Source organism: Alternaria postmessia, assembly GCF_024291825.1.
Source record: "Alternaria postmessia strain BMP 2775 chromosome Unknown scaffold_99, whole genome shotgun sequence".
Lineage (NCBI taxonomy): Eukaryota > Fungi > Ascomycota > Dothideomycetes > Pleosporales > Pleosporaceae > Alternaria > Alternaria postmessia.
In genome coordinates, this window is record NW_026260172.1 from 53,797 (window position 1) to 76,851 (window position 23,055).

The 23,055-nt window shown below is 51.9% G+C and overlaps 9 protein-coding genes across 9 annotated transcripts; 5 read left to right on the forward strand and 4 right to left on the reverse strand.

The window, feature by feature from the left end:
* Positions 1 to 282: 282 nt before the first annotated feature.
* Positions 283 to 1,993, reverse strand: J4E82_009739 (uncharacterized protein; the record flags this gene model as incomplete). Its single annotated transcript, XM_051735961.1, has 6 exons — positions 283 to 397; positions 446 to 1,003; positions 1,054 to 1,349; positions 1,398 to 1,666; positions 1,720 to 1,870; positions 1,919 to 1,993. The coding sequence occupies 6 exons, from the start codon at positions 1,991 to 1,993 to the stop codon at positions 283 to 285; spliced, it is 1,464 nt and encodes a 487-aa protein (XP_051584278.1).
* A 1,882-nt stretch (positions 1,994 to 3,875) lies between these two features.
* Positions 3,876 to 5,567, reverse strand: J4E82_009740 (uncharacterized protein; the record flags this gene model as incomplete). The annotated part of the gene is made up of 5 exons (XM_051735962.1): positions 3,876 to 4,706; positions 4,760 to 5,155; positions 5,202 to 5,262; positions 5,314 to 5,472; positions 5,524 to 5,567. 5 exons carry the CDS (start codon positions 5,565 to 5,567, stop codon positions 3,876 to 3,878), a joined length of 1,491 nt encoding a protein of 496 aa, XP_051584279.1.
* Positions 5,568 to 6,790: 1,223 nt separating this feature from the next.
* Positions 6,791 to 7,785, forward strand: J4E82_009741 (uncharacterized protein; the record flags this gene model as incomplete). The annotated part of the gene is made up of 8 exons (XM_051735963.1): positions 6,791 to 6,840; positions 6,925 to 6,975; positions 7,028 to 7,045; positions 7,100 to 7,116; positions 7,167 to 7,181; positions 7,235 to 7,356; positions 7,407 to 7,623; positions 7,673 to 7,785. 8 exons carry the CDS (start codon positions 6,791 to 6,793, stop codon positions 7,783 to 7,785), a joined length of 603 nt encoding a protein of 200 aa, XP_051584280.1.
* A 591-nt stretch (positions 7,786 to 8,376) lies between these two features.
* Positions 8,377 to 9,268, reverse strand: J4E82_009742 (uncharacterized protein; the record flags this gene model as incomplete). Its single annotated transcript, XM_051735964.1, has 2 exons — positions 8,377 to 8,962; positions 9,168 to 9,268. The coding sequence occupies 2 exons, from the start codon at positions 9,266 to 9,268 to the stop codon at positions 8,377 to 8,379; spliced, it is 687 nt and encodes a 228-aa protein (XP_051584281.1).
* Positions 9,269 to 10,195: 927 nt separating this feature from the next.
* Positions 10,196 to 10,717, forward strand: CRP6 (40S ribosomal protein S27; the record flags this gene model as incomplete). Its single annotated transcript, XM_051735965.1, has 4 exons — positions 10,196 to 10,198; positions 10,364 to 10,401; positions 10,456 to 10,602; positions 10,657 to 10,717. 4 exons carry the CDS (start codon positions 10,196 to 10,198, stop codon positions 10,715 to 10,717), a joined length of 249 nt encoding a protein of 82 aa, XP_051584282.1.
* A 979-nt stretch (positions 10,718 to 11,696) lies between these two features.
* On the forward strand, positions 11,697 to 13,024 carry J4E82_009744 (uncharacterized protein; the record flags this gene model as incomplete). The annotated part of the gene is made up of 2 exons (XM_051735966.1): positions 11,697 to 12,086; positions 12,218 to 13,024. The coding sequence occupies 2 exons, from the start codon at positions 11,697 to 11,699 to the stop codon at positions 13,022 to 13,024; spliced, it is 1,197 nt and encodes a 398-aa protein (XP_051584283.1).
* A 701-nt stretch (positions 13,025 to 13,725) lies between these two features.
* RPS9 (40S ribosomal protein S9) lies at positions 13,726 to 14,512 on the reverse strand (the record flags this gene model as incomplete). The annotated part of the gene is made up of 4 exons (XM_051735967.1): positions 13,726 to 13,906; positions 13,959 to 14,192; positions 14,274 to 14,372; positions 14,448 to 14,512. 4 exons carry the CDS (start codon positions 14,510 to 14,512, stop codon positions 13,726 to 13,728), a joined length of 579 nt encoding a protein of 192 aa, XP_051584284.1.
* A 199-nt stretch (positions 14,513 to 14,711) lies between these two features.
* On the forward strand, positions 14,712 to 15,308 carry RPL21A (60S ribosomal protein L21A; the record flags this gene model as incomplete). The annotated part of the gene is made up of 3 exons (XM_051735968.1): positions 14,712 to 14,752; positions 14,806 to 14,900; positions 14,962 to 15,308. The coding sequence occupies 3 exons, from the start codon at positions 14,712 to 14,714 to the stop codon at positions 15,306 to 15,308; spliced, it is 483 nt and encodes a 160-aa protein (XP_051584285.1).
* A 4,741-nt stretch (positions 15,309 to 20,049) lies between these two features.
* Positions 20,050 to 22,647, forward strand: J4E82_009747 (uncharacterized protein; the record flags this gene model as incomplete). Its single annotated transcript, XM_051735969.1, has 6 exons — positions 20,050 to 20,345; positions 20,401 to 21,269; positions 21,322 to 21,330; positions 21,388 to 21,472; positions 21,526 to 21,937; positions 21,988 to 22,647. 6 exons carry the CDS (start codon positions 20,050 to 20,052, stop codon positions 22,645 to 22,647), a joined length of 2,331 nt encoding a protein of 776 aa, XP_051584286.1.
* Between the last annotated feature and the right edge of the window lie 408 nt (positions 22,648 to 23,055).

Sequence of the window (23,055 nt, forward strand, 5' to 3'; positions counted from 1 at the left end):
CCCCCCCCCCCCCCCCCCCCCCCCCCCCCCCCCCCCCCCCCCCCCCCCCCGGAAAGTACCGTCGGTTTTGCATGTGTGAGGGTGGTGGAGCGATATTCCGAAAATGGTTAAAAATGGTATCGGTCTTCATTCGTCGTTAGGTTGCTAAGGCCGTGGAGAGTATGATGCAGGATGCCAGAAAGCAGGGCAAGCTCGATGAACGCCACGCTAGTAGTCGCTAAGATATCGGGAAAAGGCCACCAGGAGAGCGCATGTGTCGGATTCAAGCAAAAAGAAAGATGTTCAGGATGAGTGAGACTTGTGCCGACCTTTATTGCCCACGGAGTATTCGCCGTCCGGACACCACTGCTCGGGTTCAAAGTCAGGGTTCATGAAGTGCGCGGTATTGAAGTGTGAACTTGAGCAAGTTAGTGTACGTCAAACATATTATCGGGCCGATACCTACTTGCGGAAGATGGACGTCTGGAACGGCTGCACTTGCAATGAGGAGCCGTAGCCCGGTTCCAGCTCGTACATTGAAGGTCGAAAGAGACCGCCCCTCTCAATACCCATAGGAGCCGCACGTTCGATGCTCACGGGTGGCGGTGGAGGATGTATTGGTAGTGTCACAGGAGGTTGGTCGAGGTGTATGTTGTGATGGTTCGGCGGGTTGTACTGGCTTGGGTTGCTAGAATGGATTGGTGTAACAAAGTCCAAGTGGGAAGTGGTAACCGGTGTCACAGGCGTTGGCGTCGGAGCATATGGTTGAACAGGCGTAACTTGGGGATGAGAGGCAGGACTGGGGCTGAAGTCGTACGGAAGCGAAGGCCACCGCTGGCCTAGACCAACACCAGAGGGGTACATTCCCGGAATCATGTTCATGACGTCACCAACATTTGTCGCAGTCGGTATGAATTCGTCAGTGTAGTTGGCTAGGGCAACATGGAGTGGTTGCTGTTGGGGAACGGGCTGATGCTGGATCTGGGGTACGTCTCCAGCCTTGTACAGGATGTCGTAGTGGCCACTGAGAAGGATTAGTACGCGGAAGAAGTGGCTTGTGCAAGGCAGACTTACGGCCTGTAAAGCAGCCTCAGCATAGGGGCACCAGCGATAGGACGATGGTGCGCGTCTGTTGGCTCTGCATAGAAGCTACGGTTGATCTCTTCGCCTGGTGAGCGGTCCAAGTACCATACTTCAAGACCGAGTCCAGCAGGCTTGATTAGCGCTTCAGCAAGGGCAGCAATGCCAACGTTGTCGGCTTCACATTGAGTGGGTTCAATGTAGTTGGAGCAGTATGCTTTGACGTCGCCGTTGTCCACAAAATGCATGAAATCTTCTGCGTGCGTCTGCACCCAGGCACTGGCTAGGAGCTGCTAAGGGGTTAGCGTCAGGAATGGCTAAAGATGCAGGATGCTTACCTTGACGTAGGTGATGATTGCCATGGATTCGTTCATGTCGTTAAAAGTACGGAGTAGAATGGTTTCGGCCTGGCCGTCCATGTTGCGCAGCGAGTTGGCAAGCTTGTCAAGAAGCTCGAATGCCTCTTCGGCAAAGTCAATCCAGATGTCGCGCGAATAACCGATGTTCGCGAGCATGTTGCCCAGCGAATCGAGGCGGCCTTTTTCATGATCCAACTTGTTCACGTTGCCCGCACGTAGCAAGGCTTCAAAATAAGTGAAGGCGATTGCTGTTCCTATTAGCACCGGCAAATAGCACCAAGAGAAGATGATGATCACTCACCCCGCCATCCACAGTGGCCATCGCCACGACAGGTGCGAAAGTAGGCATATTTGGCTGGCAGCGCAGCCGTCTTGACTTGGAAGACGGGATCTGCGGCGGCATACTCAGTCGTGATGGCAGCGCTGCTTTGGCGTTCTCCAACGAGTGGGCCCTTGGGCGGTCAGCGCGCTTCCGCGAATATTGTCGCAAGCAAACTCACAGTAGCCTCGGGCTCGTATTCGCTCGACAGCTTCTGCAGATGGGCATACTCGTCGTCTGAGGGATACGCGGCCATGTTGAGGTGGGGGTTGCGATGCTGGTGGCCTGGGTGATGGCCAGTGTGGTGATTATAGCTCCCGGGAGCAAGGACCGGCGCGCGGATAGCAAACGCTAATCCGCCTTGGTAGTGGTTCTGAGCCGGAACTCCATAGTGGCCCTGGTGTAGGTGTGCATGTGGATGATGCTGGCCATGAGGGTGATAGCCCGTCAACACCGACTGTCTGCTCATCTCGTCTTGGAGTTATGAGCGTGTGTGTGTGTCCGTGTATGTGTGGGTGTGTGGTTGCTTTGCCTTTAGTTCCCCGCCGTGTGTGCTCAGATGGCTCCTTGGGGGGCCGTGGGCGTGACTGGCCTCAGTGGCTAGCAATTGGACGGAATGATTCCACGACAGATTCGGCAACGCGCAAGCAATCTCAGCAACAGTTCGTCGACGAGCTGCTGGGGAGGGCAGCAGCGTCTTTAGTAGGTGCAGAGGCCGGCGGCAGTAGGCTGGAAGTTGTGTCGTCGCTGTGATACTCACGGGCGTCCAGGGGCACACGCCAATATATGGGAGAGACAGGAGGGGATCTTCGCGGCGTGCGAGTGGAATTCAATCTGCCAGGCACCAGAACAGTCTGCAACACTATGGCTCAGCCGCTTTGAAACGGCCAATTTCAGTCGCACCGGATATCTGCTGGGCAGAGAGGGCAGGGCGCGACGGTGTACAAGAGGGAGGCCACTCCGCACAGCCAGCGCCAGGGAGGCATCGAGCAAAAGAAAGTACTATGAGATGCTCTATGCCACATCTTCCAAGACCACCCGGCTACGGTTGCCCACCAGCCCAGGGTGTGATATCGATTTACGTTCCCACTAGTCTTCATGGGTTAGCATCTGGAGATTGAAGTGCACTCTTTGCTCCATCACATCAAACATTGAATCGCCGAGCAAAGAGCCGCGGAAGAATCAGAGTCACGAGACGGCTAGTATGACGGCATGAAGAAGCCTCTTGCGCTCTTGTCAGGTGTAGCAAGCATTCGAGCAGGCCCGCCAACCGGAACAATTGCAGAATCCGAGGCTGGTGGTGCATGCATGCGACGAGAGAACGCTGTGTCACGTCGTGGATTGCGCTCAACACAGCATCATCGAGACACCCATGGCGTAGAGGAACATGCCAAGACCGCACTCTGGCGCCTGAGCCCTCACGTTGCAGTGGCCGCCTGTATTGCATGATTCGCTCTGCCGCTCCGTGGCGCTTCTGCGACAGAAAAAACAAGTGCCCGCGCACCCGAGATAAACTCTAGTCGAGTTACCGATCCCACGCTGCATGCGAGTCAGGGCGGGCACGGCGTGGGAGCATTGCTATTAGCTGAGAGGTTCGCTTGGAACACTACCCTCGTCTGTGCCCGCTTCCCCGGCGCGCAGTGCAATCGTCGGGAAACCCACTGTGATTCGTACGAGAGCAACCGAGTGAAGCTTGAGATCACCATGCATCACGTTGAGATTCGATTCACGGCTTACTGGCATCGAGATACGGGGGCGCTTGGTGGCAGCAGGCTACCGCGATGACCGCGCAGTCGGGACCTTGGCTTTTGTTACCAGAAAAGGAGGCCATGTTACATACAGACAAAAGTGAACCGCTGCTGACCTGTGGGTAATTGCACTTCATTGCGTGACCGAACATGTCCGCTGCCCACATGCTATGTTGAGACGCCTGCCGCTCATGTGCACGCAAATTCTTGCCCGGTGCTACCCGATTGCCCAACCCCATCTCTTGCCTTGAGCAACTTGACCGCATGTCTCAATTACTTCAGGTGAGAAACGCCCGGGTGACGGTACTGTGCAACTATCTTTACTCCGTGGCCTGCCCGGAAACCCAGTTACAGGTCGCCTTGTGAACCGCGCGCGACCGATGCTGCAAGTCATCCTTTGCCCATTACTCCCGGAAGCCTCCCCACACCCTTGCCTTTACCTCGACCGGACTTGCCACCCATCGAACCTTGATTCCAGCTCATGCTTTGGGGCCCGCCACCACCAGGCGTGAATTGAGAACCGCTCTCGTCTGACTTGAAGCCGTCGCCTTCGTTTAGCACTGTCTGCCACAACGCTCCAATGGCACTACTCCATTCCTTCATCGCCTGCACCCGATCCATGTCTGTGCTACTCTCAATCTCTACCGTTCCGTTCTGCTGGTTGATCTTGCCGCGCAACCGCTTGTCAACTATTAGGAACCCTACAATTTCCTGCACCTCGGAAAGAGATATCTTCAGCTGTTTGGAAATAAACGCTAACGTGAAGCGAGTGTAGGGTGCGACGAGCTTGACCACAGCCTTGGTTCGCACGTTGCGCGTAACTTCGTCAATGTTCTCGGCAATGAAAGGATCTTGGAGCAGATCCTGATTGTTCTGCAGGATCTTCTCGTAACCGTGAATGTCTTCAAGCTGATAGGCGTTGACCAGGTCAGTCATTGTAGAGATGCGCGGGTCGTTCTGGTAGGGCTTGGTTTCCTGCGAGTCAAACGGATTGATATCGGAACCCGACAGCATGGTCGCTAGGACCAAATACTTCAGAACCTGGATTCGTTGGAGTGATCCAGCCTCATCGTAGTTTTTGAAGCTCTCAAAGAAGTCACTCTGCGCGCCCTTCCAGTTCTCTTCGCTCATGTGCATTTTGCCACCACATTCTCGGATAATACCCATAATCTTGGGGTGTGGAACCGCGGATTTGACCTTGAGCGCTCGTTGGTAGAGTGCCTGTCATGATGTTAAAGATAATGCAGGTAAGGTTGAATGGAGACGAGCCGTACCTTTAACCGCTTGTTATTCCTGGTCTCGGCGTACATCAGAATCTCTAGCGAGTAGACTTCCAGTGAGTATGTGCCTTTGCTCGGGTCGTCTGTTCCATCCTCCTTCTGACAGGCTTTGTGTAGCTCGCGGAGCTTCTCCGTAAGCTGACGGTAGTCCTTCCTGTCCAACCACAGCCTCGCGAGCTTGATGTTGGTCTTTAGCCAAAGCCGCTCGTTGTTGGTGCTCTGGAAGATATCGAGGGTCAGGGCGTAGAAGTTCTCCATGCAGCGATATGCATCGGCGTCCTCTGCGGCCTTTTCTATAAAATCGAGCATGTTGTTGATGGACTTTTCGGAGTAGTTGCGCGTGACGGCCGACTTGACGTAGGTCAGCAGCTCTTTGTAGTGCTCAACAGCCTACGAGCATTAGCTAGGGTTCATTCTTAGCCGTTGCCGTGTTTACCTGGTCGTAGCGGGCCAGCTTAAACTCCAGCTTGATTGCCTGCTTCAGTCCCTTGAAGCCCCTATGGATTCGTCAGCGTATATCCGTTCCCCCAGATTTCCATGTTTCCTACCAGTCCGACTTCTCTTCTTCTAGAGCAGGCATTCCCAAGAATTCATCTATGGCCGCCTCGGGATCGTCGGCCTTGAGCTGCTTCGCATTGTAGTACTTGTTCTCGATGTCGACATCGCCACTCTGCTCGTCATCATCGTCCTCGTATTCGAAGTCGTACCTGTAATATGTCAGAGGGCATGTCGCGTCAGAGTTGGCGGTTGCTACTTACTCCTCCTCGCCGGAGTCTTGCATGAAATCATCGTCGTCGGACATTGCTGTGCCGTTGGTGGTGAAGTGAAGAGTGAGGTTCGGGTCGTGTTCTTCAAGCTCTATCGAGGAGGCAGCGCAGTGATATCAAGTCGGTTGATAGAAGTGTGCGTCGAGTGTCTTGTTTAGAGCTCTCGCGACTGTTTGCCTACGTGAGGCGGCGGTAGGTGCCTGCGGAAGAGCCCCACTTTCGCGGGGCTAAGCTCCCCAGACGCAGCACCCATGAAGAGCATCGAAACCTTCCTTCTGCATCCACTCGAAGACTGCTGCAAAGTACTCTTGAGGCGTGGCTAAACTTGTGCTTATGGAGCTGGAGCAATGGTTCTATCTTCATATCGACTTGTGCACACTCTGTGCCCGACAGCAATCTCCGCTTCATCTCCCGGTCGCATTGACGCATTATTGATTTTGAATCAGTTCGGAGTGGAGTGAATCGGTGATTTTGAACATTCGCAAAGTCTCAGAGTCTGTGTCAGGCGTTCACAGGGCTGTGCAAGCATAATAACTCGAGTATAATATAGCGTGCAGCAGACGGCGAACGATGGCATTAGATAGCACATACTAAGCTCGCGACCTTCTTTTTTCGGTCCGGCTTCCAGCATGTGGAGAAGGCTCAGACCCCGGGAACTCTCATCCCAGATCCATCCTCAACCACTCGCCGTCACTAGCAGATCCCTTAACTCGGTTCACGGTCACAGGCCGTCATGTTAGCCCTAACTATGAATTCTTCAAGATTCTAAGGTCTTGTCCGTGGCACTTGCTCTTGGCCTTTCCCCACGCACACCAGCGACTTTGGCAGGCTTGTTGAGTATCTCGGGTGCAGTGTACTGCGCCTCAGCCGACAATTGCATAGTGCTACGTCCGTGTCGATGCCCAAATGCGTAGTGTCGAAGCCGTGGAAGGGTTGCGGAAGTGAGCAGTACTAGCCGTCCTTTTAGGCCTAGCTTTAGCGACGTGGGTGGATCTTCAACTCCATCCATCCATCGCTTGCATCTCCAGCCCAGCTTCTGGAACCCTCCCGGCTTAACTCTTAACTCCCACATCCTTATCATCCTCCGTCCGCTAAGAGTCCCCGGTGCAACTCTCACTCTCGCTCTCGTCCTCGCCGCGTCCGCGTCCGCTGCCACGATCGCGACCGTCGTCCTTTGTTGCACCAACGCGCGCGCGCTCTCTCGTCCCTGAGCCGACGGAACGAATCCATCGCCGAGTCTCCCTACGCGACCTTCACGATGCCCATGTGCGGTGGAACAAAGTCTGTGCAGCGCAAGCTGGTGCTGCTGTACGTCTCTCATATGCGCCGGCTCTCTTTGTTCGGGTAATCGACGCATGATGCGACAGAACAAGGCTAACGTACCTCCGACAGCGGTGACGGTGCATGCGGCAAGACCTCATTACTTAATGTATTCACAAGAGGGTAGGTACCAACGTTTTTGTGCGATATCTGGAGCTTACTGACTTATTAATAGTTACTTTCCAACAGTATAGTGAGTAATCTGCATAAAATAAACGCGCGCCCGAGGCTAACAAAGCCCTTTCAGCGAGCCTACAGTATTTGGTGAGGACTCTCCTCGCACTCTAGCTTTATACCGCTAACAAATCTTACAGAGAACTACGTACACGGTTTGTGCGCCTATTCACAAATCCCTATTTACACAATTGACGTGGCGCTACAGATATCTACATCGACAACACACACGTCGAGCTTAGTTTATGGGACACCGCTGGACAGGAAGAATTCGACAGGCTACGATCGCTGAGCTACGATGACACCCACGCGATCATGCTTTGCTTTTCGGTACGATTATTCGCCGCCTTTGTGCCGAAACACTAACTTACAGGGCACAGGTCGATTCACCAGACTCGCTCGAGAACGTAGAAACGAAATGGGTCGGCGAGATAGCAGAGAACTGCCCTGGTGTTAAGCTCGTTCTGGTTGCACTCAAGTGTGACCTGCGGAAAAAAGAAGATGACGACGCGGATGACCAACAGCCCGAGAAGCCATGTATCGACTATAATGAGGGTCTTCGCGTAGCAGAGAAGATCAAGGCTCTGCGATACTTGGGTAAGTTGTGTCAATTTTGAAATCAACGACAGCCAGTTGACATGTCTAGAATGCTCTGCCATGAAGAACCGAGGTGTCAACGAGGCTTTTACCGAAGCCGCCCGTGTGGCTCTGCAAGTCAAGACTAGCAAAGACAAGAGCGGCGGTTGTACCATCCTATAGGCCGATGACACCCTCTCGCTATCCTTCCTGAACACAACCCTACTACTACAAAGTACTGGCTCTGGTCGCACGCTATCAGCACCTCGACGGAAGTACACGACACCCAGCTCCTGTCATCACACCATTTTCACTGTATTCGCGTCGCCCAACTTCCTCTTCGTACTTTCACCCTATCGCTAGTTCTGTGCTTCTTGGGAAAAGGTGGCAAACTGTTTGATGTCGGTCCAAGTCCAGCTGGATGAGACGCATACTCAGAATGGGAGCACGGATTGGCTAGTAGTGCTCCCGGCATAGACCTTCCCCTTACCCCTTTATACCGCTTCGACGCTCTTATATTTTTATTGTACATGTTTGCTCCAGTACAGCTTCGGCGCTGGCTCCCTTCACTTCTTTCCTTGGTTTGGCGAGGTCTATATGCGTTCACGCTCTCGGCGGTGAGAGCGTTTTGGATAGATGAGCTGAGTTCGAAGGGCTTTCAGGATCGATGTCATATTGTTTAGAAAACTGCCAGACAGCTTACGCTCTTCAAACACACAAGTCCAATACTTTGAGTGGATTTCTAAATACCGGTTGTGAAGAAGCTCGAGGCTTTCACGATGCACTCTCCTCTACCGGAACCTCTGCGACCTTCTTAACTACCCTAGCTGGTTGTCCCATGACAACACAGAAGTCTGGCACATCCTTTGTCACAACACTCATCGCTCCCACCGTAACTCCTCTCCCTATCGTCACTCCGGGTAAGATGACTACGTTTCCACCAATCCAGCAGTCATCACCAACCACAACAGGCTTTCCATATTCGATGTTGTCCCGTCGCGATTGCACTTCCGCCTCATGTGTAGCCGCGAAAATGGATACATTAGGACCAAACATACACCGATCCCCTATCGTTACAAGCGAGCAGTCTAGGATAGTCAAATTGAAGTTGGAGTAAAAGCGTTTGCCCAAGGAGATGTTGCAGCCATAATCGATGTTGAATGGCGGTTCGATGAAGATGTCGTCGTCGGCTACATGGCCAATGACCGTTTTGAGCATTCGAAGACGTTCTGCGGCGAGGATGTCGAAGCCTTTTTCCGAGTCGGTTGTTTCGGGGTCCGGGAACCATGTGTTATATTTATTGGCAAAAGCTCTGGCTTTGAAGCGCGCGGCATTCAAGGTGGGACTGAAGGCATTGTAGCTGTAATTGTGTTAGTTATGTGGAAAAGTGAGGAGATGAATCCTGTATTATGTGCTTCGAATGTCGGATGAGTTGCACATAGCACTAGTTATACTGCGTTGTGAGGGTATCTGCTATTTCCGATAACAACAGTATCTTCCAGGTGTACTTCAGGATAGCCCAATGAAGTAATGCTAGGGAATTGGATAAGAGGCTTTTTACATACAGCATCCCAGAGATCATCTTCTCGTATTCCTCGCACCAGGGTACATGATTCAGCTTCTTCGCCGTCTCTATCTCTTGCGTATTCTTCTCCTTTGATGCCATGTCGAACGATAAATCAGCCGTAGTTTGAGTGATGGTATTATTCTCTTGTCTTCATTGCATCTGGTCTTTACCCTTATAAACAGAAGCAGAGTATACGGTAGCCTTGGAATTGACGCTAAGTGGGGTAAAAGGACAAGTAAGGAAGCAGCCCCAGATGCAATGGGGTAATACCTCGCACTTTAGCGCTGACCATAACTCAGCTGGAGCAGATGGGCCACACAGAAAACGTACTGTCTGTGTTTCCACATTCCTGGTCAGCAGCGAGTGTTCCACAGTTTGCGGCACGACTTCTGACCAGTGAGAGCTCACTTGCATCCTCGAACTGGGAAGATCTCCTGTGTCGTGTGCTTGGATACATCATATTACCTATTCGGCCCGATCTGGACGCTGTCTTTTGCCTTTGCTTTGGAGATGCAGTTCGCTATACAGTCGAGGACAAGTCACTGATCTTACTGTAGCTGTATGCAGGGGAATTACATCCCTTCACTCGTTTTCGGACACTCTTTCTCGATATGTGCTTCTCCCAAGAGCTTTATGAGTCTTTGTAGATGTATGCTTGAATGCGAGCGATCTTTTCATGTTCGAATCACGTGGGCATTTTGCCGCCCTAGAAGGAACTCCGTCATCGATCAACAGCACGCAGTCACAACGACACCTGCAGCGATCAATGCAGACATGAGTGAATGCCAGAACATGATCAGGCTTAACAAAGCATTTAGAAAGGTCTTGCAGTTTCGAGAACAGTGAATGCAAACCGATGTGCACGGACCGCCAAGAATCCTAGCGCCCTCGCTAATGAATGTGTGGCCGCTGGATGTCGAAATTGATTCCCCTCTCCAGCCGTCTCGACTCTCGCGCCCGATTCAATCGACTTCAAGCCATCAACGACAATCAACCAAACCAAGAGACTCTTCATAAACCGTCAAAATGGTGAGTTTGAGCCACCGAGGGCATTTAGGAGCGCGCGAGAGGGGTCTGTGAGCGGGCACACGAGACTCTCGGAGTTCGCCACTGCATCTCGAATTTGCAACCTCTCGTCGCCGTGCCTTGCGCCCCAGATGTCTCTATGAAGATTTTGAACTAACCGGGCTCCAGGTTCTCGCAGTTGACCTTCTCAACCCTTCCCCGGCCGCGTACGCACATATTCCCGCCTCTTCGCCCTCGACCTGCGACTAACAAGTGTCTAGTGAGGCCCGCAAGCACAAGCTCAAGACCCTCGTGCCCGCTCCCCGCTCCTTCTTCATGGACGTCAAGTGCCCCGGATGCTTCACCATCACCACCGTCTTCTCGCACGCCAACACAGTCGTCGTCTGCCAGGGCTGCTCGCAGGTCCTGTAAGTCTAGGACAATCGGACATGGAATCAGGGCATGGGCTAACGCATTCACAGGTGCCAGCCCACTGGTGGCAAGGCGCGATTGACCGAGGGCTGCTCTTTCCGAAGGAAGTAAACGTTTCGTCGGAGTGATGACAGCTGGGATTGATGGGTTACGATGACGACTATCATGGCTTAGGGGTGTAGATCTCATTGGCGCCGATCGACTCGACCGCAGGATAGAAGAGGGATCTTTCGACCCGAGTCAATGCAAAAGTCACAAAAACGGGAGTTCCGGATATCTCAGCGCTGATGGACAACCCTTTTTCCTCGAATCTATTTCCTTTTGTTCGGCATGGTCTTTCGGCTTTCATGTACATGCATGTGGGAGGAGAGATAGCATTTCAGAGCCTTTGGATCAGTCGTCCGAGGTGAGGACCGGCTTGCAATCGAGGATACCTACGCATGCTAGCGGTCCTTTGTAAATCAAAGCGTCAAATCCTCACATTCATTTCACACACAACTAAGGTGAATCTTGGCCTCTCTGTTGGATGCCATGTACACGTGCGTACCACGTCGTTTTGCAATACTCTAACTTGTTTGATGTGCTCAACGCTTCACTCCGGATCCTTTGTAGACCCCATACCAAGCCTTACAGATTTGATACCTCCGTGACTTACTAGTATCGCAAAAAGCCTTGCTCTTTGCCTAGAATAGAAGGACATCATTCTTGGCTAGATTTTCTGCTGTCAAAGTGGGGAAGCGTGGCCGAGACCCCCTGGCCAGTTCATGGCACCTTCCCTACGCCTGCCCACATGACTGGCAAAACGCCGACCTCCGCCAAAACACCAATTCTCATTGATAGTAGTCGATACGGCCGTCACTTTTAAAGACAGGAGGCAACGCCGCTGCATAACTGTTCGTCTAATTTCCTTATTCCAATTAATGGTTGGACACGAGTCGAGTACAAGCCACCTCACGTCATCGTCAATACAGCCATTCGCACGTTCGTTCGCTCGCGCGTCCCCGCGGCTTCCATTCCGAGTGGCACTAAAATAGATCCGTCAATAATCAAGATCAATATCAACAAACACGCGCCAGCGCGTCGTGAAAAAATGTCTACCTCATCATCAGCAGGCGCGGGAGGACCAGTTCCGTCAAACCCCCACCCCATCCCCTTGACGGAATCTGAAGTTCTGATCCGCGGATTCCTCGCTGCTAACCCGGAGCTCGGCGACGATAAATCGAATCCTATCGAGATGATGACCGATCGGTATACTAACGAGGAGTGGAAGGCGCAAATCGATGAGACCATCAAGAATGTTATGAAAGAGGTGGACAGTGGAGAAAGGGCGAAGAAGGTTTACGAAGGCCCAAGGATGAGGAATGGAGAAGAAGCGCTGAAAGAGTTGGCTAAGACGGTGGATCATACCGTGCTCAAGTTGGATGCGACGACAACCGCTATCGATGGGCTGTGTAGTGAGGCAAGGACGGAAAACTTCAAGGTGTGTCCATTCCCAGAGAATTGAGGCTGGTCGTTCGAGATAAGGAAGAGTTATATTGTTAGGCTATGAGGTTGCAAGACACGCGCTATGCGCCACGGTATTCAGAAGCCTCCGACTGACAAGCTTTACAGTCAGTCTGCGTCCGCCTCAACTACGTCCAACGCTGCGTTTCCAACCTCAAGGGCACTGACGTCCTCGTCGCCTGCGTCGTCGGTTTCCATGAAGGAACCCAAGACACATACTACAAGCTGCAAGAAGCACGTGCCGCCGTAGCAGCGGGTGCCGCAGAACTCGATGTCGTCCTCAACTATTCCTTACTCACCAAGCACAACCGACCTGCTTCCCCACCAGCAGACCACATGCTCACCGCCCGTGACTCAGCAATTGACAGCATCACCGCTGCCAACACAGCCATCAACGCCGGAAGCAGCGACATTGAAGAAGAAGAAACAGGAGAAATCCCAGACTACAGCGCCATATACAGGGAATTGGCTAGCATAAGAAGTCTCTGCCCTGCCCCTACAACACTCAAACTCATCCTCGAAACTTCGCAATTGAATTCTGCCCAGATTCTTGCGGCGTCTCATCTTGCCGCTGCCGCTAGCTTCGACTTTATCAAGACATCTACAGGCTTCAATGGTCCGGGCGCTAATCTTCCCAATGTGAAGCTCATGGTAGCTGCGGCAGAGTACCTTGCATCGCGTAAAATAGGCAAGAAGAAGATGGAAGTCAAGGCCAGTGGTGGAGTCAGGGACTTGGACACTGCGGTGAAAATGCTAGAGGCTGGCGCAACGAGGCTGGGAACTAGTTCAGGCCTGTGGATCATGCAGGAGGCGAGAGCCAAGGTAGGCGAGGAGAGGGTTGCGGCTGGGTTGAATTCTGAGGGCAGGAGACCTAGCCCGGTCACGCGGTTATACACCGATGAATCTGAGTACTAGAGATATCAAGTAGTAAAGAGAAAATTCAGACACTTGATCAACAGCTTGCACAGCGGGGGTACATTCGGTCATTGTTGTACTACTTGAGCTGCGACATGAGTATGTGGTAGGCTGAAGATGTTCGCTACGTCTTGTAAGTCAGAGGCAGCAAATACTCTAAAGGTGCAATTACTTTATTAGGAGGAGAAACTAGATAGATCTTAGAGAACACCCTGCCTCGCCCCACTACAACAATGTATGTTGAGCGATATAGTACAGATGTAAAGGATCAAGAATCCTACAATGCTATCAGTCTTTATAAATTTTCTAGTTTAAAGCTAACGTAGGCTGCAAGGCAAGGCATATTGTCTCTGTACTTGTTTCAGTTTCCTCTTGTATGCGGTGCAATACTGGGCACAAGTGAAGCATAAAGCGGATACCCTCTTGCACTGTCTGACCTGGGTACATTCGTACAGACTCTTGGTCGGATTGCCAATCATGATACGGAGGTCTGCACAACATCACGGACATTATGAGCAGATAGAGACAGACGATGGCAGTTGAAAATTTTGGGTAGTGTCTACATGATGTATATGTAGATCATCCACCAGCCCAGACCCACAAGGGATATAGTGCTTTCAAGGACAGGATAACTGTCGAAGAGATTCATCCCGTCATGCCGAACGCCGATCATCCGTGAATCATTCCTTTTGACGTGTAATCTACTCCTCGTCCTCCTCGCCAGCATCCTCGTCACCACCCTTCTCGGCGGCCTTGGCCTTCTTCCTCCTGACACGGCCAGGGCGGCCGCCACCGAATGGCGAGGTCAGAGCGAAGTCGATGTGCTTCTGGGAGTCGAGGCGGACCATGAAGGAGGGAACGTTGACGATCTGCTTGCCGACGCTGTGATGTTGTTAGTCGCACGGTTTTTGATCAATTGAGGGCAGATGCATACCGGATGTGGCGCTGGCGGATCAGGACACGAGCGTGGTGGATAGACTTGGCAAGACCGAGCTTGTAGACACAGGTCTGGAGACGGCGCTCCAAGAAGTCCTCAATCTTGAGGGCCAAGACGTAATCGAGCTTCATGCGGGACTCGTCAAGGACACCGACACGTACGAGACGGCGAATGAGAGCGTTACCCTCGAAGAGGCGCTTGGGGTCCTTCTCGTCGAGAGTAAGAAGCGAACTGGCAAACTGTTAGCGAATTCATATCTCGCACACTGCGCATCAATTCAATTGCGCGCAGGCAGTTGCAATGAGAACTTACCGAGCGGCACGACGGATCTTGGACAGGGTCAACTGGACGCGCCAGACCTCACGCTTGTTGCGGAGACCATACTCGCCGACGAGCTTCAGCTCAGTATCCCTAATCCAACATTAACTTGTGTCCCAGACATAAGCGGAGCACGCTCTCGCTCAGTGGCCATGGAGTATCACATACAGACGAGCGGACTCGAAAGGACGACGTGGGACGCTGTACGTCTTGGAGTAGGAACGGGGCGCCATTGTGGTTGTCGAGGTGGAAGAGTCGAAGTTGCGAATGTGAGAAGTGAGTGCTTGAATTTCGGGCGGAAGGTGCGGACGCACGGACCACTAAAACACTAACGACTAAGCGAGGAAGGCACTCTGGAGTCGAAATAGACATTGTTCGAACATCAACTTCAGATTTCCGCCCTACGAACACTCCAGCCCACACTCACACACAATGGGTCACGCAGCCGGTCTCCGCGCGGGTACGCGCTATGCGTACGTTGAGAATAATTGCGACGCCCATGCGACGATTGCTGACGCTGCGACAGTTTCTCGAGAGACTTCAAGAAGAAGGGTATGATCCCTCTCTCGACCTACCTCAAGCAGTACAAGGTCGGTGATATCGTCGATGTCGTAGCCAACGGTACGAAACCCCCAGAAAGCCAGCGAAAGCGATTCAAGGCGGAGGACTCATGAGCAAACAGGTGCGGTCCAGAAGGGTATGCCCTACAAGGTCTACCACGGCAAGACCGGTATCGTCTACAACGTCACCAAGTCCGCTGTCGGTGTCATCCTCCAGAAGCAGGTCGGCAACCGATACATGGAGAAGCGCATCAACGTCCGCATCGAGCACGTCCGCCACTCCCGCTCACGAGAGGACTTCCTCAAGCGCGTCAAGCTCAACTTCGCCAAGCAACAAAAGGCCAAGGAGACTGGCGAGCCCCAGCAGATGAAGCGCCAGCCCGCCCAGCCCCGCACCGAGCACATTGTCAGCCTCAAGGAGCAAAAGCCGGAGAACATCACACCCATCCCTTACGAGACCTACATTTAGACGTGGACAGTTGGCTCGGGTGTATTGGCTGGCAAAATGGGATACGGATGGTCAACGGCGTGGTTTCTCGGACTTCTCGATTATTCTCTCTTTCTGCACTTTCTTACGCATGGAAAGCGGCGATACCATGGTGCAGATATAGTGGTGTGCCAACATGGCTTTGAGTGACCCCTCACGCCAATAAACATCATCTTCCAATCCCAGTCAATGCAGTGTCTTGCTCGTCTGTAGTGTTAGCCATTGCTGTTATGACCGCCTACGACAAATGAACGCTTTCCACCACATTCCGCACTCTGACATAATATCCATGGCTTTTCACTGCCTATTCACTCTGTCGTCCTGTACATGTGCCACTACATGCAGGTCTGTTCTTGTTTGCTTCGTAGTTTTCAGCTCTCTGCATAAGCAGTTCATACATTTCCTTCTGGATCGCAGGGCTTATAAGGTTGACAATAGGCAGTGTACTCTCACATAATGTACCGCGAAGTTACTCACTTGGTTCTACCCTGCTTTGCCTTGGGCACGTAATAGAGTGTAGCAGACATCTCTAGGGTACAATTTGGTGCTGACTAGAATCAACGAAATAACGCGAGTTCAATGGGAATCAAGGCATGAATTGACAGCAGACGTTGGAATGCTCGCCTCTACGGTGTCATGGTGTCTTCCTATTACCAGAACACCCGCGGTTAGTACTAGCTGTGTTAGCCTACGCTTGGGCATGCTCGACTCTGACCTATTAAGACCATGTTAAATATTGCAACCACGATGATCTGGCTCGGAAAGTGCAGCTTAGTAACAACGGTGCCAGTTCTATCTGTGGTATGTCTACTTAGTCTCAGTATGCACTATTCCAGGCTAGACGGATATGCACACAGTCGCAACCCAGGTTCTTGTGCGGCCGGCTCCTGAGATCTGTTTGCATCGGTTGGTGGTGCTCAGATGGTAGATTACATCATGCCTTCTATTCTCCACCGTTTGCTTGCCAACGGAAGTCACACCCCCACACTCTGTTTAGTTCCTCGATAACTCAACTCGCTAGCGTAGCTTATGCACCATCCCATGTCGTAGATGTGGTCTGAAAGTTGGACGGGTAGCCGCCTTCGTAAACAAAAGCACAACCGGAAACCTTCCTGACATCGTCCAGATGCGAAACGTACCTTGAAATCTTGAAAGCATAACACTGATTGGTTTGACTGTAAAAGTAAACCTTATCGTTCCTGGGGGTCGGATGAGCTACCGCGTTTGGACTGTAGTAATGCTCTTACGCCTGGACACAATCACTGCAAGTTGCCTCAGTCGTTCATCACACGATCGAGCGTGCTTCCTTGTCTACCCGTTACATCTTGTGTGGGCTTCGAACGCAGAGTAAGGATGAGTTTTCGATCTCTATCGTTGCGCAAGTGGCGAATTATGTCATGTATGAGGATGTTAATGAATGTTTTGTGATGACACACGATGGGCTTTCCTTGATGTCTCTAGTCTCGGCAGTCTGTTCGGCTTCGATACATTACCTTTCTGCTCGGAAAGCGCCGCATGACTTTGACACCGAAACTGACGCAGGAAATAAGAGCACCAACTTGCTTATCAGCATCTCACAAACTCAATATGCGTTCTACCTTCTCTGGTACATTATCGCTCCTTCTCTTCTCGCACACGTCGCCGTCGGCCCAGTGCGCAAGTCAATATCATTGTTGTAGTGCTCTGAACAGCAGTATTTGCCTAGTAAACATTGTTGGAACGGTGCCATATTGATGGGATTCAGGCGCCTCGCAAGGCAGCCACTTCTTGATATTCGGATATTTGAGTTGCCAGGACTCTTTCTAGATTGGATGGGTACCACCGAGAATATCGCACAATTGAAGTCATCGTACGATCAAGTTCAGAAAGTGGCCGAGGGAGGAACACAAGATAACATTTGAAGGGACTTAGCGTGGTAAGTAGTCCCGTACCGTCGAGCAATGCCACATTGCGCCGCGGTCCTCCGCATAACCACCGAACACATGCTCTGCTGCTTCCACCAATTGTCTCGTCCGCCAGGAAACGCTAGTTTGTTGTGCTCCCGCAGTTCTTTTCTCATCGTTACCAAGTGGCTTTACCTGAGCTAAAGCCTTGTAGCGCATTCACATGATTGACTTTCTTGTGCAGGCCGATAAGACAACACAAACATCGCTTGAAATTAAGGACTTGATCGGCTGTGGGACACACCAAACGGCTGTTAGGCCTCTATTCTCGTAATGAGGTCTTCTTTCTAGGAAAAGGACATTCATGGTGGGCATTGCTGGTTAAATGATGCTACCACTCGAACTACCCAAGTATCCAAGAAGTCGGACCCTTGAGTACAACCCTGTATTGAACTCTCTTGTGATTTTCTAAACTGTTCGCCCATGATTTTGAACAGCCTCCGGCGTGCCTACAGATAGGACTGGAGACGCATGAACATCGTTCGGACGGAAAGGTGATATGTCTGGGTAAGCGACAGTACGCTCTTCTTGTCGTCTGATATTACTACATGTGTCCAGTATTCGCTCCGACTGACATTATAAGAGAAAACTAATCTAATTGGCAGGAGTATCGGAGTGACATTGAAGAGTATCGGAGTGATATTGTGATGTGCTGCACGTGACCGTCCAGGGCTTGGCGCTGTCGAAGGTTTGATTTGGACTTTATCGGCTGCTACCGACGCGTATCTGAGATCAGTACTAAATTGACGTGAATGTGAAAGTTAACTAGGAGAGCGAACCCAGGGAATTGTGTAGCCGAGCTGCGAAAGTTTCCTAGATTCAGGGGATTCCATCGATTTCCTTTGCCTCGAAGCTAAGAATGAAGGCATCTAGATTCCGGATCTAGGCGCATCTTTTCGTTGGCTGCGAGTGGGCGGAGTGAGCCTTTTGGTTTGGCGCATATTGAGTGCGCAGTTGGCTGCACAGTGTGGCAATGAAACATTAGGCTTCCAAGTTTCGTTATGCATCTAGTGGAGGTTAGTCGACACTGTCAACGAAGAGGGCATGACGCTGCCACGCGACGCTGTGTGCGCAACTTCAGCCCACATTGCACGAGCCAGTGCCGACCCACACACGACACGTGCCGCGCTGACATCGAAGCTCGTTCTCCACCACCCGCAAAAAGGAACGATGGCCCCTCGGACAATAGCACAAAAGTGACCCAACCGAAGATTCCGGACATTAACACGCCCTGCATCGACACGTCGAGGCCAGCAACAGCTACCGTGGGTCCACAGCTCGTAACAGATCATTACACGTCATGCTGTAACGTTGTCGGCTCGGTTGCAGTAGCGGAATAACAGACAAAGTTAATTCGCCGCTGAGACGCCGTAAAGCTCAACACCAGAGCACCCTTCGTCTGGAGTGGGGTTACATATCCATGTCCCTAGAAAACCATTTCATGCAAGGGACTTCCGCAAAAGAAGATCTGCGCTGACGCAAGCTTGCGAGTAATGCCCTGCATACCACTTTAGGCATCGTCGAGTCAGATTGTAATCTGCAAATGTCGAATCCGAGCGACTTTACAATCCGAAAGCGATAGCGTGGTGTGAAGATGCAATCGGTGCCAGTCGGCCATGAGCAGAAAGAGTGATATATTGTCTAATATCGAGCCGCAAACCTGGAGAATGAACCCGTTCCCCTAGCGCAAAAGTTACGGGAGGCACGACAAGTTGACAACTGACAGCTGAAAAGAGACTGTCGGAAGAACCTCCATCAGGCTGGAATGGCACCCCGAGATTATCGTAGTCGTCGTCGTATATGAAGCACGGGCAGCAGGAAACCTTTGGATGCACAGATCACGACTGCACCTGGTTAGACCGAAAACCCGGTGTTCCTTCAGCAAAGGTGTCCAGGATCATGACAGTTACAAAAGTCGGATAAGAATACCGACCCACGGAACACATCACGATGCAGACCGCGGGAGTCTTTCTAGCCATGGCGGTCTGAAGATTTGCGCAGGGATCACCGGTTGTTGTAAAGTATGCCGCGAGGTGCACAAAACAAAGTATACTTGCGGCGGATGCGGGGGTTGGTTATGCGCGACCAACCTCCTAACTTTGTTCCAACTGCGACGACCGCGACAACATCGACGTCTTCGACTCTTCGACGATACTCACAGATCCATCGTAGATCTCAGCTTGCAGTGTTGTTAGCGTATAAAACATCGATATCATCTCGTACCCCTGTCTTAATACGCGACCCTATTTGAGGACTTCAAGCCTCAATCTTCGATTCTTCGCAGCGGAAGGCATATTTCACGATCGCCGACATCTCAAGCGTGCCTGCATTAGCCCATACTATCGGCGCAATCGGCATCCTTGCTGCCGGAACATTAGCCTACCAGACTAAATCGATCTTTCTGGTGCCCAAAGCAGACGCCAGCGAGTCGACGTCTTAGCAGCAGCAGCCAGGCGACCGACTAGTACCAAACTACTCGGAGACAAGGGACCTATTGAACGTGTCAGGTTTTACTGGGTTCTCCGGTATGTTTACCTTCCAGATACTTTCTCTCCGTCATCGATCTGCGTCTTCTTCCCCAATACGCTGTCCTTGCCGCACCCCATTTATCAAACTTCCGCACTTGTCCCTTTTGTTTTTGACGTTGTGCGGCGTTGTAGCCGTCCACGATTCTAATGGCCATGTTTAAGAACAAGATGCGATCAGCACACGGGGTGTTCTCTTCCAAAAAGTCTTCTGACGCTGCTAGGAAATCAAACATCACTATCAATTCAGCCAAAATGGGGAGCTCAACCGAGTTGGCCCCAGCGTATGTCGATAGCGTCATGGCTCCCGATACGGATGCCAACCCCAATGTCAACGGCAGTGGCGGTGCGTTTAATGAACCGCTGGTCCTCGACTTCGCGACCATGCAAGATGCGTCTAATTCGATTACAAGGAGTGCCCCTCTTTCACCCGTCACTAGACCGGTTGATCCCGAGCGACATGAAAGTTGGCTTTCGGATGACGATACTTCTGCTCCTGCACCCCAGATAGACTTTACAAGAAAGGATATCCATATCCCTTTCCGGACCAGGTACTACTTCAACCACCCTCCAGACAATTGGTTTTCATTGCTCATTCTCCAACAGTTCCGTCACTCCTCGGGCCACCCAAAAGCGTATATCGTTGCAAAGACGACTGAGCGCTGAGCCATCATCTCCTAACAACGGACGTTCGACACCGACACCAGACATGCAACAGTCTCGTGCTCGAAGCATGTCACGCACATCTAGTGCAGTGCCGCAAAACGTGCAGTCATCACGAATTACTACTAATGAACCAACAATGATACGAAGTTCGGCAGACTCTGTGATATCATACGAGTCTGCTACACCATCCATTACAACTCAACAACTTGCGCCGTTGCAGCAGAAAGGTGGAATGATAGATGACGGCGATCGACTTTCGCCATTACTGGAAGACGACCCTCATTCATTTGACCTTGTCAGCGCACCCGTCGAGAACGCGAGATCCCAATACTCGCTCGAAACCAGATCTGAGCAACTCTTCTCAAGGGAACATCTGCAGGCCATCTTTGCCGACACTGCGTCACTGCTTCGATTTACGTCCTTTCTGAGCGTGGCCCGTCCCAATTCACTGCCTACTTTGATCTACTACCTGGATGCACTGAAAGCGCTAAGAGCTATCAGCTATGCCAACGCCGTTGCAGAAGCGCTGGAACCCATCCCTGGCCTAGACTTCACCGAGACTCCAGCACGAAATACAATGAATGCAGTCCTGGAGGAAAAAGCCAATCGGGCCTTTGATGTCCTGGTCCGTGACGATCTTCCGGCGTTTATTACGCACGTCTTCACCCAAGTCGTTAGCGTGAGCATCGCGAAGCGCGTCACAGGGAATTTACCTCCGATGCTTCGTGAGGCTAGCGAGGGTTTGGCCGAAGTTTTCTGCCTGACAGACCCGTCCAGGACCGACAATCCGATCATCTTCGCGTCCGAAGGTTAGTGAACCTCCCCCACATGGAAAATGAGCATCTGCTAATCTGATACTAGAATTTCATCGTACGACGCAGTATGGCGTTGGGTACGCGATTGGGCGCAACTGTCGTTTCCTTCAAGGTCCAAAGACGAATCGGAGCAGTGTAGAGCGTTTTGGATTGGCTGCTCGGGAAGGAAGAGATCACAGTGAAGTGTTCCTGAACTAGTAAGTAACTCGTATGACCTTGTGTGTTTAGCACATTGTTAACCACACAACAGTCGCCGTGATGGATCGCCATTTATGAATCTTTTGATGATTGCGCCTCTACTCGACTCACGAGGGAATCTCCGTTATTTCATTGGCGCGCAAATCGACATCTCTGGTCTTGTGAAGGACAGCACCGATCTCGAGGCTTTCCGGCGCATGCTTGACGAGGAAGAGGGCCACAAAGAGAAGGAGCCGCCAAAAGATGAGTTCCAAGCACTCAGTGAAATGTTCAACAACACGGAGCTGGACACAGTGCGGAAGTATGGCGGCAACATGCATAGGGAACATCTAGAGGAGCAGGATGAAGCGAATATGCAGCACAAGCCCAGACTGCTGATACAGGATCAGTCGACGTATGACGTGGATAGGGCTGAGAAGCCAGCACCCAAGCCAGACGGTAGGCTGTCTGGTCCGTACAAACATGTAAGTGGCCGTCCCTTTGTGTGTGATGATACAAGACTGACATATACTAGTACCTTGTTGTGCGCCCTGCGCCATCCCTGCGCATCCTCTTTACATCGCCGTCCCTTCGTGTTCCAGGCATCCTCCAATCACGGTTCCTCGATCGCATTGGTGGGAGCAACCGTGTCCGAGAGTCTCTCAGCGACGCGCTTTCAGACGGGTCGCGCGGTGTTACGGCGAAGATTCGCTGGCTACCGCACGCCGTGTCAGACCTCGAAGACCATTACGAAGAGGGCCGACCCCGGTGGATACATTGCACTCCTTTGCTCGGCCAGAACGGATCAGTGGGCGTGTGGATGGTTGTGCTCGTTGACGAGAAAGAGCACATTGCGCCGCATCGTAGATTCCGCCAGGCACCGCCTATTCCTAACGACATCCGCGGCAACAACCTAGCGCAAACCTCGCGACCATACCAAACTCCCCGGTTCGACGACTTTGGCAACGAAACCAGCTCGTATTCCCAATCTTCACGCGGAGCGTCTCCTTACACGAACGGCTATGCGAACGGCAATGGCGTATCCCGTCACCTGGATGCCTTGCGCAACCCATCAAGTCCGCACCGGGCGCAAAGCCCAATGAGTTACGACCAGCGCGGACTGCGGTCGGCTGGTTCGTCGGTCAAGGATTATGTCAATGGTCCCCAGGCCAGTGTTGACTCTTTCCGCATCTAACCTTGCTGACTTCCGTTCAGGAAGAGGAAGAGATAGCCGTGGGAACGGCAACGCCTGTGCGTGTGGAAAAGAGAGATGGTGCAACAAGAATATACTAAAGTGGAGCGGACTTTGGAATAATAACACATGAAAGACGGATGACGGATATATAGACCGGGTGGTCGGGCGGTACTGCGCTGTTGTTGATTTGCTCTATACCCATTCTGTAACAATAGCTTAGACATGGCACTGATGTCAGCAACGGATTTCATATGTTGATAAGTCATAATATACCTTGTACGAAATCAGGGTTAGCATGTCGAGGTGAGATGACGGCGCAAAAGCAACCAGCGAGTCTAAGCGAGACTTGCCCGCGGGAGTGCCGCCATGCATCATCTCTCCAACACGTCGCACCCACGCCCACCCCAC